This window comes from Eurypyga helias, unplaced genomic scaffold, assembly GCF_000690775.1.
Source record: "Eurypyga helias isolate BGI_N326 unplaced genomic scaffold, ASM69077v1 scaffold4984, whole genome shotgun sequence".
Lineage (NCBI taxonomy): Eukaryota > Metazoa > Chordata > Aves > Eurypygiformes > Eurypygidae > Eurypyga > Eurypyga helias.
The window spans coordinates 149,848-164,226 of record NW_010245504.1 but is presented as its reverse complement, the minus strand read 5'-3'; the positions used below and the strand labels follow the sequence as shown (position 1 = coordinate 164,226).

Genomic DNA, 14,379 nt, shown 5'->3' with positions numbered 1-14,379 from the left:
AGGAACGCCACTCGTCACCGATGATCTGGGAAGATCCATCCCCAGTTAACTCCACATCAAAAGCTGCACCAACTTTGACAGTTTAAAGAACTTCAGGCTTTGACACCGGTTTGCTTCTCCACGGGTGTGCCTGAGCTGCCCGCTGCCGTTACATCCAGCCCAGGTCTGAATAAACTGCTGCACGTGGGTTTCACGTCACCGTGCCTGGTGGCAAAGCGATAGCGTTTGGAAACAGCCAGGTATGTGCGTGGTGCCACGTCATGCAGTGCAGGCAGAGCCCTGTGGTCACCCTATGGCTTGTGGGAGGTCGAGCAGCATCCCGCACCGGCTCCTTTTGTTCCCAGTTAAAGGTTGTCTTGAGCGAATGGCTGGTAGCAAACGTGATCTGAGCTGACCTAGGGAAGCTTATCTCCCCAGGCTTCTTCAGGAAATGGGGAGGCTCCTTGAGAAGAGGTTGAGTGACTCAGAGCAGGCACTAGATTTCAGGTGTTCCGAGTTGACCCTCTGACGGTGCAATTCTCTCCCATAGTCCAGGAAGACTCATTTCCCCAGTTCCTGACACAGATTGTGCTTTCACTCATCTGTTTCTCACCATCTTGGTGTAATATGCAGGGGGAAGCCCTGCTCTCGGTACCAGGTCTCCAGATACTGCTGTGACATGAAAACACTTTTATGAGATAGATTTTAATCATGATACTGGGAGTCTTCACACTATCTGTGATCCGAGAGGAGTTAAAATGTTGTGCTCCGGAGCCTGGCACAGTCTGCCTGTGTATCAACCACCGCGTTTCTGTCCTTGCAGATTGAATGCCATCCGTACCTGACCCAGGAAAAGCTGATCAAGTACTGTCAATCCAAAGGGATTGCTGTGACGGCGTACAGCCCCCTTGGCTCTCCCAACCGCCCGTGGTAAGGCAGCACTGCAGCCTTTCTGTACACACAAAAATGCATTTGCAGCTTGAATCTTTGGGGCAAATGATGCACATAATGCAGGTATGACGAGAAAAGTGTTGTTGCTTCCTTGCAGATTATTTCACACACAATGCCAGGCTTCCTGCAGGGAAGCTAATAACTTTCTACCATCGATGTCCTGGCTTGTGTTTTTAATAGGGCCAAGCCAGGGGAACCCGTGCTGCTGGATGATCCCAAGATTAAAGAGATTGCAGTTAGACATCATAAAACCCCTGCCCAGGTGAGTGGGGTTCTCAGGGAAAACTATTTCTCCTCCTCAGACGTTTTTACAGGCTGATGGCCAGTCTTAGCAGATCCTGCCTTCCCTAGAGATATAGTATGTTGGGGCTGAACTGCACTTCACTCATACTGCCCCAGTTCTTACTAGCATTCATAGCAATTATCAACTATTTTCTACAAGGTCTGGAGTGCTGAGTTTTGGGAAGGGCTGATGAGCAGTGGTACAGGCTTACCTCGGGTGTTCCCATTCCTGGGAGATTTCTTCTGCTCCCAGAGGGAAGTGCTTCCTCCCCGAGAACGCCTTTTCTCAGGTTAACTTACAAATCACCAAACCAACTTCTTACTCCTTTCTCTCGTTGTTAGCTGTTATTTGTCAGAGAAGCCCTGTAATTTGCAGACCTATTTGATTGCTCCCTGTTTGTTCCTGTTCACAAAAGAATCATTGAAAGCTGCTTGATTATTCAAAATGAAATTTTTCCTCTATTAGTTGCTGGTCACGTGAATGAGTTCTCGCCCAGAGCGTGCAGAAACTGCACTTCAAACCAGCCCACACGTTCACAAGCACTCCACCACAGTCATATTCTGAGTGAGGCAGAGCAGGACCATAAATTGTACGCAGCAATCCTCTTTCAAGGGGGAAACTTTTAAAGCCTGTAAATATGTTTTTCCTTTTAAGGATTTTAAAAAGCTTAACTTAGGTGAGGTACTTACCTGTGAGCCCAAAACAGTCTGCAGCGTCACTGTGCTCACTTGGACGGAGCACCTATATAACACAAGCCAAAAGCAGCATCATTCTTCTCCCCACTGCCCTCCTACCCTGAATGAAAACAAAATAAACCCTGGAAGAGATGGGATGTAGAAACAATGTAGGCCAGAAGCAATTGTTGTTTGTCAGAGTGCAAGGAAATGCTGGCACATCAAACTCCTCTGTGCAGGCTGGTGCAGCCTTCCAAAGAGGGAACAAGGTTGTAGAAAGAGAAATTGGTTTGTGCATTTAAAAAAAAAAAAAAAAAAAAAAGGTAAGAGGACACAAAATGCATTTGAACAGATTTCTTGGTACCCCTGTCTTCATGCTCCTCCTTGCCCTTTCCTAGGTTCTGATCCGGTTTCTTGTCCAAAGAGACGTGATTGTCATTCCGAAGTCTGACAAACCACAGCGTATTGAGGAAAACATGAAGGTGAAGTTTCCATTGGTCCTGTTGCCCCCTTTTTACGCAGGTTACATGCTTGCACCTCCTCTGCGCTTCCAAGCAGCACCTAAGAGGCATTAGAGGAGCGCGGAGATGGAAAGACTGGGGCTCAGTGCTACCTAACCATCCACACCGCTTCTCTGGGGAGAAGCATTTTGTACCTGCCAGGAGAGAAATGGGTTACACCGGGGCAGTCCAAGCTCTGCTGTCTTGGAAAGGGAAGCTCAGTGTTGGACTTGCCCTCTGGGAAATGGTTACTGAGCCTCTCTGTGGGGTATAAGGGAACGAATTGTAAACGCCAGACCCGTTATGATTCACGTCTCGCTCCGAGACCGCTTCCCTTTGGAAGAGGGGTTCAGCTGGATGGTTGCTCATGAGGCCTGGCGTCTTAGATGGCATCTCTGTGTTACTTTCAATTCATGCAGCTACATTTTGGGCTTATTTCTCCTATGAGCCACTAGCAAGAATTCTTAAATTATTAACTGTAAGGCAACTATTATCAGTTGTGTACTGTGTACCCAGTAGTGCTCTGCTGTAGCAGAAATATTTATTGCCAGTTCCAGTATTTGGGACACATCGAGTAATCCATCCTTAGCACCCTAAGTTTTCTGTCTGTGCGTTACAAGACAGACGGCAGCGATGTTTGCGTTCAGCCACCCAGAGCTGCAAGACGTTGCTGTGAACAGCACTCAGAGGGAAAAGGACTAGTAGTTTGATTACTTCACGGATGAACTGGTATTTGGCTGAGAAATAAAAGGATTTCTTAACTATGCTTAGTGTGGGTGCGGTATGTTCCTACCTCAAGGCATAACTACACGAAGCACACCTAGTAGCTAAATACTCATTAACCTAAGTAAAAAAATGTCTTTCTGTTTTTTTCCCTGCTAGGTGTTTGACTTTGAATTGTCTAAAAAGGAGATGGACAGCATCCTCAGCTTTAACAGGAACTGGAGGGCAGTTCCAGTGCTCCCGTATGTTCCCTTATTATCCTTACTATCCACTAGGCCTTTCTCTATCTGTGTTTTCCTTCCCCACCATCTTGAAAACATACATGACCAAAACCAGAGAGAGCTCCTATCTTAAGCCCTGGACCCCAGGGAACGAGACATCTCCTGGAACAGACCCCAGGAGGGAGATTCATTCCAGACACTGACTTCACAACTTGGTGTTGCATGTGCTTGTTCGCCAGAATGGTCAAAATAATGACAGCAGCAAAACTTGAACCTATTGGCAGTGGGGGAGGGAGACTGCAGTAGGAAAATGCTTCTGAAGCTACTTTCTACCATGCTTAAATAATCGGTTCTTTCTCTTCTCAGAGCTGTCAATCACAAGGACTACCCATTCAAGGCAGAATATTAATGCCAGTGGTTTCTGCGAGACCTCTGTGTAACTCCTTCCAGATTAGAAGATGTACTCTGAAGCTTGGTCTTGGTTTATTCTTCTGTACTTGATGATCATTGAGATCAGTTACCTGTCCTCCTTGTTAGGAGGAGACCACTAGTTGGTATAAGGATGCACCAACAGAGCTGAGTCTTCTGTAAAGATGGTTAGCAGAAATCTGGTTTTGATTAATAGTAAAAAGGCAACGTCTCTTCATTTCCTTTTTTCCTTGTCGTCCTTAATTAAAGACATGTTTAACAAAAAACTCTGGTTACTTACATGATTTTTTTAATGTTATTTCCAGTGTAGTCAGTCATACTGGCTCACGAGTGGCTGTCAAGGAATGTATTCTTTGATTACTTTGCTTTTTACATAGTTGTGATTTTTAGAGTGCAAATCTCTCTAATGATTGAAAATTGTATATGAATAAAGTTTGAATAACAAAGAAACTTCAGCAGTGGAGTGCTTGTATTGGCTCATACAATTAGTTGTAACAACAGGCCTGCGGTCTGGGGTTTTTTTAAATTTTAATACAGATCAAAATGAGCTTCTATAATTCCTGTACAAGAGCAATACACAGAGACTACTTCGCGGCTTATGCATCTAGCTAGAACCCAAAAAACTGAGTTGTACCTATTACTTCTGTAACCCTCCCTCCAAACACCTTGAAACTGGACTCTTGTGTGATTAGTGGTGAAAAGTTGAAGACAGCATCACATGCAGTGATTACACACATCAGGATAAACCCAGCAAGAGGTAAGGGCTACCTGCACCACCAGGCTGCCTGGCCCTGGAAGTCTCAAAACACAGAATTAGACCTGTGCACCTCTGCTGGCAGCATTCGGAACAATATATCCGGACAAGGGTTGGCTTCATCTAAGGAAAACATAGTAAAACTTTTCCTTAAAAACACCAAATCAGACCCTGAAGTAGACTCACGATTGCTTTAAAGCATTTACAGGTAAATAATGCTGGGCCAAAGCAAAGGCAGGCTGAAAAAGGCTGGGGTTTGGCATTCTGCACGATGATGAGGAAGTCTAGCTAGGGTGCTGAGTGAGCTGCAGGAAAGCATGATCAGAAACTGAGGTGACAATTTGGCATTGTCTGAAAAATCATCACCTCTGGATGCTATTGGAGAACAAAAAAAACCTTGTAGTGCTGCTGCCTCAGCCACCGGCATTTGGCTAATTCTGCCGGGAGAGGTGGTGCCGGCTGCTGGGAACAAACCACGACCACACCACGTCAGCACTTCCTAGAAGTAAAACTGACTGCGCCCAGCACGCTGCCACGCTCTCAGAAAAGGCAATAACCAGGGCCAAAAGAAACTTCCCTACATCAACAAGGAAGAGTCCCTTTTCACAGCTTGCGGAGTAACGCAGCTGGGCAGTACGAGGCCGGAGAACAGGCCCGCTTGCCAGCATCCAAGCTCTTTTCAGGTTAAATTAGGCAGCATCTCATTATTTCTCCCCCAGTAGTTCAGAAAGAGTAGCTGGCAGCAGCCTGGGGCACCTCTTTCCACGGTTCTGTGCCGTGCTGCCATTAGAGCAAAAACAAAGGGCACGGGAGGAAACAGGAGAGCCAGCGGCTCCCCAGGCTTGGTCCCTGCGATGATCCCGGCCTGGAAGCACATCCCACCGAGGCAGATGGAAGAAACACGACGGCTGTCACACAGGAAACATTTTTCAAAGCAGAGAAGCAGACGGCTGTGCCGCTGGGTCAGAACCCACCTCGCTGGGCACGCTGTCTCCTGGATAACGCACAGCTCCCACCTTGTGCTGATAGGCACAACAATCACGATTCCCCCCCCCCCCACCTTACAACTACGTAGGGAAAGCTGCTGATTTTACGACCTGGCTGTCTGCTGCAGGACAGTATGTCAGGAGAGACATGCTTTGAGGTTCTTTGCAATGATACCTCACCTTACACCACCTTAGCACAACTCCTATCCCAGTCAGAGCTGGCTCATTCCTACTCATTAACAAACAGGGGGCTGCTGATGGAAATATTCCATTTATTGTGGATGCAGTTTCAGGATACATTGTTTGAACAAATCATTTTTATTGCAGCTATCGGATGGATTTGAAAGACTGAGGAGTGTTTATAAAATCCCCCAAACAAAAAAAACCCCATGACAACTCACGGACAATGTCAGGCACAGTTTCACCCCCTACAGATAACTACGTGCACCTCTATATGTAAACAAACAAGATGTTTCAGCCAAGCAGGGGAGCTCATCTTTGGGTTGAAACATAACCTTATTCTTTAGGAAGAAGTAAGATGCTGTAGGAGGTGGGAGTGGTGCAAAGGGAGATGCTGGTACTTCCGATGCATAACAAAGCTGTTAACGACGTTCTCGGGGGCTACTTCCCTTGCTCAGTTTATGCCACCCATACAGTGCAGGATGTAAATGCTAAACCATATGGCATGTAAATTCAAACCAAGCTGACGTCTTGGAGCCATGTGTTTACTATATACAAATGAAAACATCTGCAAATAAGATACTCGGGACAGAGAGTTAAAAAGAAGCCCTATAAAGACAGAGGTTTACTGCATTTTGGGTGGACTTGGTGTACGGCACCGATGGATGGCAAGACTTAGTGTACAGTCATTTGAAAGAAGCTCCAACTGTGTTTAGGGTTTTTTACTTTTTAATTATGGTAGTTTTATATAAATTAAACTACAATGCTTTATACAAGTGACCTATTTTTGACCCTCTATACCCTTACCTTTTCCTCTTTTAAAAACTATACTTTCTTTTTAATTACCCATTACTGGGCAACTGACATTTAAATTTTTTTAATACTTATCTCACCATACCGCTAATGGCAATTCTGAAATCTTACTATAGAAAAGTGTGTGATTTTGGTTTTATTTTTTTAAGCTGTGATATTGGCTAATTATGTATGTTTATTACTAAATATAATACTCTAGCACGTATTAAAGCATTCTACCATTAGTAGTGCCTGTAGGCTAAACTTTGTAAAGCTATGTGTGTATATATTCTAAATTGCATTCAATTACTAGTCACTAACAACAAAAGGAAATACCAGTACCGCTGTCAGCTACATAATCATCCAAATTTAGGTATTAACTTAAACTAGAATGGAAAAATTGATACTTAAAAAAAGTATAAAACAAAAAAAACCTTAAAACACGTTATTGATGCAGTATTTTTCATGACATGGGCAACTTACAGAAAATATTACATTGTCAACTAAAGATATTTCTTCCATGCCTTAGTCTAAAGTGCAGAAAGAAAGACTTCTGTATTCCAAAAGCAACCGTTGTTTTTATAGGTTTACTGCACACCCTTCTTAAGCAACTTCACTTTACACGCATTTTGGGTCGACCTCTTACGCCAGTTGAAATCACCATTCAGGTACATAGTGAGTTATGCCTATCAGTAGGAGAGTCTATATATACTTCACAGCACGGGTTTCTTTAGGAATAAAGGCTCTTGTGCAAAGGCAGTACTATTATGTTGAATGTCTAGACTGATTATTAAATACAGTGCTAATATACATGGTTTTAACTGGGATAATGCAAAAAGACATTTTGGTAAATAAACATAAATATAAAAAGAACAATTTAGCACTTTTTCCTTTTTTTTTTTTCCCCAAATGATTGGTCCAGCGTCGTTAGTAACCTTCTACGGTTCTTTCTCAAATTGTCTCAAACCTGCTGAGAAAAAGAGAGATTAAAGATGGCTTGAAATAACCTGAATGCACATCTAAAATAGACAGGGCATGGCTCTAGATGAACACAGAGCACGTAAGAAGGCTGGATGCTGCTCTGCCCGCCTGCTGACATCACTCAGAGCGGTACCCAAAAGGATGGGCAGGATTTCAGCACAAGACCTCGCTCACCTCTGACAGCCCTGGGAAGCAGTTCAAGGAGAGCTCAAGAGTTTCCCACCTAGAAAGGCGAGGGGTGCGGCACACCGTGCTCTCCTGCCTCACCTCTCCCAGCCGTGCGTGGGCAGCTGCCCGGCTGCGGAACACGCATTCCGAGTCCACGGCCAGACTGACAGCCAGCTGCTGAGAGCCTCCTCCTGCAACCCTGCTGCTGAAGCCCTCACCTCACTCAGCTTTAGAGAAGCAGCTCAGCAGTGTTGCTTCTGGGGGCAATGAGCATGACCCCTAACACCTTCCATGGGAACCGAGCTGTGCTAACGCTGAGTGAGCCTGAAAACCTCTCTTCTAACAGCTTGGTTTAAAAATTAAGAGGGAGGGGAAGGTTATTTGATTTTGCATAACCTTACACTGCTAATTCTACAGGCATACCATAGCTCTGGCTTCACATGCAAGTGTGAAGAAGAATGTGTACACATATTAATGTGTAGAAAACCCGAAGTTTTTCCATATTTGAGCATTTCAGTCCTAGTGAAGAGTCAAGGGATGTTGCAAGTCATCTTAAAGCTATTAAATTGATCAATGAATTTCCATTTTTCCCCGCCGGTCCTTAGGCACATAATACCTTTAATTGGTTTTATTGGAAGAGTTTTAGATTGAAATAAAAATTTAAAAACCTAGGAGGGTAATTCTGTTGATTTCCTTCTGTACAACAGGGATGTGTTTCCCAAACTAGTAGTTTCAAAATGACAGAAGTAATTTTCTCTTTGCCTTGAGAAGACACCGATGCACAGCTCCAGCAGTGCTGCTGCTGCGTGCGTTTGTACTCGAGTCCAGTCCGGGTATGGAGGACCACATGAGCCCCACAGAGGAATTATCTTTAAAAATCAACACTGCTGAATTTTTGTCAGGCTCCACCATTACCCAGGGACAATGTTTAAAATCAGATGTGTAACTCATTCTCAGTAGTACTGAAACCCTCAAATAATGTTGCTGCAACAGCATTGGGTTTTGGGTTCCCCCTCTCTGCTAATGAAAGGCATAGCCATTGCTGCTGCAGCCTTTAGAAGAGCCTTTCCCAGATGCCTTGCATATGCTGTAATTAGTTAAATGACCATCCCATTCCTCAGTTTAATGATACTCCCCAGCTACAGCAAACATGCTACGTGTGTCACTTGAAGAAAGCTTTGCAAACATGGCTGGAGCATGGCTAGTCCTAGAAAGATGATTTAGGTGTATTAGACATTCATGTTTTGATGATACTGCAGGGAATCTTTTGAAAGGCAAAAGCAAAAAGAGTTTTGTTTTCCATCAACACTAACAGCTGTAGAATTTTAAAATACAGATATGCCCATGGGAAAATGTAGCAAAGTTTCTATTTAATAAGCAGGTGCATATTAGAATGACTTACCATTAGTCTCTGATTTTTTCCCAATAGCTGATACCTGTTTGAAAAAGTAATAACCGATTATTAAAGTTGAATATGGGCAAACGCAGCTATTTATAACAGGAAAAACAATCAGCTCCACTCAAAGGACAGATTTCCATGCACAACACAGCTCTGCCAAACAGGAATGTACAAGTTACATGCTGCCCATGGCTTTCTGCCCCTCATTGTACTGTTCTTTTATGGATAAAAAGGCAGGTTAGTAACAAAAGACATGTAGAGGCCTAATTCCAAGTGACTGACCGTATGAAGGCGAACGGCACCTTCCCCCTAGACAGCCTCCCACAGAGATATTACCCTTTTAACAATGCACTGAGGTATTACCTTAGAAGAAGAAGCTGGCTTTTCAACTGACTGCTTCTCCCAGAGATTACGTTTGCCAGATACGTCTCCTGGTCTTAAATCCTGTATTTTAAAATTAATGTCAGAAGACAGAAAACAACATTAGTTTAGGTTTGTCTTAATGATTTTTTTTTTTTTTAAATTTAAATGCAATTTCATTCATAAGAAAAGTTGAGGATCATCCACCAGTGGTAAATATTGCATTGCCTATTCAAGATGACACTTCATATAATCACTCCATATATATACATGATTTATGGCAAAAACCCAATCCTGCTGCACCTATTTAGTATTGCACAGACTGGCCATAACTTATTATATTCATCCTAGAGACTACAGTGACAAGTTAAGGTACCATCAGGTTTTTAAGAAAGACAATTGCAATTTTTGCAGGAAAAAAAAAAAAAATATTTTCCAGAAATAGTATTTCTATTAGGGAGGAATTCAAATGTAGCTTGTCTCAGTTATTTCAGATCAGAATCAAAATATTTAATTAAAAAAAAAAAAAAAGAGTAGGGCTTCTAATACAACAGAAGAGCATCCAAATTTAAGAACCCAGAATCTTGGTTTTGCCATCCACAAAGAATTTCTAACTTGGAATAGAAAAATGCCCAGTGATGAATGGAAATGTGATTTTTGCAAGAGCTATTCACCGGACAAAGATGCCCAAGAATTGATAATAATTTACAGCCAAAGGGGGTTGCTGATAGTTAAGACTTTACAACTCTGTACTTCAGAAAGTGAGTTCAGCAGTAACAGGAAGGAAAAAAAGAGCAGCATTGCAGTGGACCTTCACACAAAACCACCTGCAGTGGACATTATCACATAACCACTTCCATAATCCTGAAATCTTTTGAGATTTGTGATTTAGGTTCAACATAACATTAACAGATCTTTGCTCCCTCTACTTTTAAGTGAATATTTTTCCAAAACCCACAAGAAACTTGATGGTCACAAAAGCTTCAAACAATTATTTTGGTGGAATGCGATGGGGGTAGAAAGTTATTGCTAAGTAAGAAATTCTAGGTATCCCTTTGATTTATCCTGTTAAAAAAAAAATCACACATTACAGGTGAATATCACTCTTCATAGCCAATTATAAACAAGTTTACCTGACCAACTTAGCAAACAGACCCCCAGAGAAGAACAGGAGGAGGGCAAGTTCCTTCAAGCAGAGATATTGAAAGAAGAAAGAACAATCTATTGAGAAAGAGGAAAATGGAGACATACACAGAAACAGTTGGCTGAGAGGTAAACAAAAGATTAGTTTTACATTATCTAAAGATGCAACTTCAAAGAAAGAGACCAAAATCTGGAGGCAGATTCTGTTTTGGTTTTCAGTGCTGGTGATTAAATACAGGAACCACAATGACTTTTATTGGTTCTATATTCATGTCCATATGGACACAGTCTCCATGTAGCTACCAGTAAATACTGACGTTAGGGAAAACACTGCAAATTTCAAGTTCCTCTTCAGAACAAATAGGAGTGTGAACTGAGAAAGCGTCTGTAAGGCTACTCCTTTTATAAAGGGCAAGTGGACTGGCAGAAAAATGCTGCACAAGGATATGGGAAGAAACTGGTTCTTTAATAAAATCCCAATGTTGAATCATTAACACCACACCATTCTTCAGTATGGACACCTACATCTCCAGTTCCTCATCCTTACCCTTCCACACCCCACAGTTACCTGTTTCTGCTCCTTCCCACATACACACTGCTGCTTCCCACACTCCCAGCTCATTACTTTGACAGCATTTTCTGCTATGATTCTTGCTGAAGTAATGAGCATGCTAAAGGGCCTTCATTACAAGTGACATTTAGGCTCTTAAAGGATTAAAGTATTTCAGCTGTGTTTAAAAATATACTTATTATTATAAGGCTAGTACCAGAGCACAAGTGTTTCATCCAAGATCTATGGCTGGATATAATTTTATAATTTCTAAATTAATGGTAGGCCACTCACAGGCAGTAAATTCTCCACCAGAGAAGTGCTTCTTTAAGCACTGTTTTTTTAGAACATCCCTAAGCTTCAAGGTAAGAATTGCCCTGTTTCATCTCCCCCTTTTTCTGATACCCAGGAATCGACAGCCAGAGGGCCTCTGTGAGCTTCCAAGACAGGGCATGCAGGAAGGTTCCTCCAAAGACCATCAGCTAGTTGAGGAAGCGCCATCACCAACCCTACCCCAGGAGAGGACCCAGCTACCAAAGAGGCAGTTGTGGCAGGTTTACTTACAGAAGGTTTTGGAGCAGGTGATTTGTTGCTCTCCGGGGTCTTGGTTAACCACTCATTGATACGACTGGAGACACCAACCTTCAGTCCAGCAGTTTCCTGCAAAATAATGAATTCTAATCAGAAGACTTTCAGAATAGCTTTTGCTACGTTTTCCACAGTTTGGATTTAAAAACAAAGCCAAGCTTGAGTTTAATATAGAGGTCCTCACTTAGACTATGGCTAGCTAGCTGTGTGCTCTGAAGACACTGTCCCTATGAACTACACAGTACTACCACCCTCTTGTTTTCAATAATGACAAATGTGGGCTGACAAAATCATTTGCACTTCAGTGCCAACCCAGAAACAAACGTTACACATAAACCTGCTGTTTCTTCCATAACTCCAAATTCCAAGGAGAAAAAACCTTTAGCCTAAAAGAAGAAGAGACACCGGTCTAAATCTATATTTTTGTTTTGCTAAACTAATTTTTTTTTTCAAAAAAAGTACATAATAGAGAAGTAAAGTGGCCTAAAATTTAAATCATTAGAATAAATCTTTAAAAGGTTGGAACAAATTACTGAAATTTCATGGCTATCTGTAATAACCCCCTGCAATCCATGGCTCATTATTTTGGCTATGACAAATGCTCATCAACTCACATCAATTTATAAAATGTTGCCTTAGGCATTTACATAGAAAAGATAAAGGTCTCACAAATGCTTCTATATTCTATTATCTATAAAACACCATGATTATCCTGCACATTTAATCCTCCTCTGCCCCCCAAAAGAATCTTTCCCAACACAAAGAATTTCTTTGTACTCCGCTTGAACTACCGACATATATTTGTCTTAGATATCTGATGTGGCTCTGGAATCTCTCATAACCTAACTCAGTATGTCACTAAATTCTTCCTTTATACTCAGTATTGCAGCCACACAATTTTGTGGGTTTCTAAGGACCTCAAGATCTATTCTTCACCAGTGATGTCACCAGGAACAGCCAGGCTTACTCACAGGAACATGAATGGCAAGGTCAGGTCCATAACATTATTCTTTGTAATCGCTATATAAAATTAAACACATACCTTATTTGGTGTTCCTGTCCCAGACGGTGATGAAAAAACATTCCCTTTCTCCCACATGCTCTTAATATTACGGACACCCTCGGCTGGAACGGGAAGGTCAGAGGGTGCTGGCTTAGCTGGTCTCGCAGCCTTTGTGCCCTGCAGAAGAATGGAGGCCAGTCAGTGTTTGGCATTAAGAGCTGGAGTTGCAGGGTAGTTTGACCCTGGAGCAGTGCTGGGGAATCCAGCAGCTGTAAGAGGTTCTAGCAATGACCATACAAAGACGGAAAGAAGTACCAAAGTGAAGAGATGCCACTGAGGCTTCCCCCTTTTTGATTTGCAGTTACATCCTTGATGCGACCGACTATGAAAAGTGTAGTCACTTAGATTTTTGCCTTTGTTAAGTTTCAAAAGCTCCTGGCAAACCGTAGTTCTGCACACAACTGCTCCAGAGCTTTCATTTGTCCTCTTCCAAGTATTAGCACCTGCATCCCAGAAGCATGGCTCTTTCAGGGACACACCTAAGGAAATCCTTATGCGGCAGCAGGGGATAAAGGTTGCTCTGTCATTCAGCATCAGACTCTGCTCCTTCTGTACCAGACAATTTAATCTCACAACTTTGGATTCTAGAGATAAATTTCAGCAATTACCATATATTTGCAATGAGGTGTTTTCTTAAAGAGTGGGGGATTGGGGAATTGTTTGGGGTTTTTTTGTTTGGGTTTTTTGTTTGTTTGTTTGGTTGGTTGGTTTGGTTTTTTTGGTAGTCTTTTGCATGGTTATCAAAAACACTGGACCAAACTCCTCCTGCTTCTTTTTTGCAAAATTCTTGTACATTTTACATAACACTGATTGGAGGAGAATAAGAACCTGTACAAGCTGAGGATTTGCCTCTGTAGTGGCAAAGCAAGTCAGATTTGGCAATCTTGAAAAATCAGAAACTTAGCAAAGGAATCATTTCAGGTCAGATGGGAGCTGTATATAGCTGTTAAGCTATACTGCCTTCCCCTTGCCGTAGTCACTTTTTAATATCTATATGTAGCAAAAAACCTCAGGACTTTAGCAAAGCTCTACTGAAAATATGGGAGAACCTAATATAAGCTGGGGGGGGAGGGGGGGGGGGTGGCCCAAGGGGGGGGGGCTGGTCCAGTGTTTATAGAATCCTTTAGGTTGGAAAAGACCTTTAAGATAGTCAAGCCCAACCATTAACCCAGCACTGCCAAATTCAGCACTAAGCCCTGTCCCTAAGCACCACATCTACACATCTCTTCAACACCTCCAGGGACGGTGACTCCGCCACCTCCCTGAGCAGCCCATTCCAGTGCCTTATAACCCTTTTGGTGAAGACATTTTTCCTTATACCTGATTTAACCATCCCCTAGAACAACTTGAGGTCATTTCCTCTTGTCCTATCACTTGTTACTGAGAAGACACTGAAACCCACCTCTCTAAAATCTCCTTTCAGGTAGCTGTAGCCTCCTCTTCTCCAGGCTAAATGCCCCCAGTTCTCTCAGCTGCTTCTCACAGGACTTGTGCTCCAGACCCTTCCCCGGACACACTCCAGCACCTCAGTGCTTTTCTTGAGTGAGGGGCCCAAAACTGAACACAGGATTCAAGGTGTAGCTTCACCAGTGCAGGAGAACAATCACTTCCCTAGTTCTGCTGGCCACACTGTTCCTGATAAAGGCCAGGATACC

At 42.8% G+C, this 14,379-nt stretch overlaps 2 protein-coding genes across 2 annotated transcripts in view; one reads left to right on the top strand and one right to left on the bottom strand.

The window, feature by feature from the left end:
* Nucleotides 1-753: 753 nt before the first annotated feature.
* Nucleotides 754-3,740, top strand: LOC104508445 (aldo-keto reductase family 1 member B10-like; the record flags this gene model as incomplete). The annotated part of the gene is made up of 5 exons (XM_010150083.1): nucleotides 754-909; nucleotides 1,111-1,192; nucleotides 2,286-2,369; nucleotides 3,270-3,352; nucleotides 3,698-3,740. Coding segments are annotated over 5 exons (448 nt in total), but the record flags the coding sequence as incomplete, so codon positions are not given.
* Nucleotides 3,741-7,410: 3,670 nt separating this feature from the next.
* Nucleotides 7,411-14,379, bottom strand: part of CALD1 (caldesmon 1) — a 121,119-nt gene continuing 114,150 nt past the window's right edge. Inside the window, exons 11-15 of the mRNA XM_010150082.1 lie at nucleotides 12,704-12,841; nucleotides 11,638-11,733; nucleotides 9,384-9,464; nucleotides 9,024-9,057; nucleotides 7,411-7,439 (exon numbers count right to left, since the gene is read on the bottom strand). Coding sequence (XP_010148384.1) covers nucleotides 7,411-7,439; nucleotides 9,024-9,057; nucleotides 9,384-9,464; nucleotides 11,638-11,733; nucleotides 12,704-12,841 — 378 coding nt within the window. The remainder of the gene's footprint in view (nucleotides 7,440-9,023; nucleotides 9,058-9,383; nucleotides 9,465-11,637; nucleotides 11,734-12,703; nucleotides 12,842-14,379) is intronic.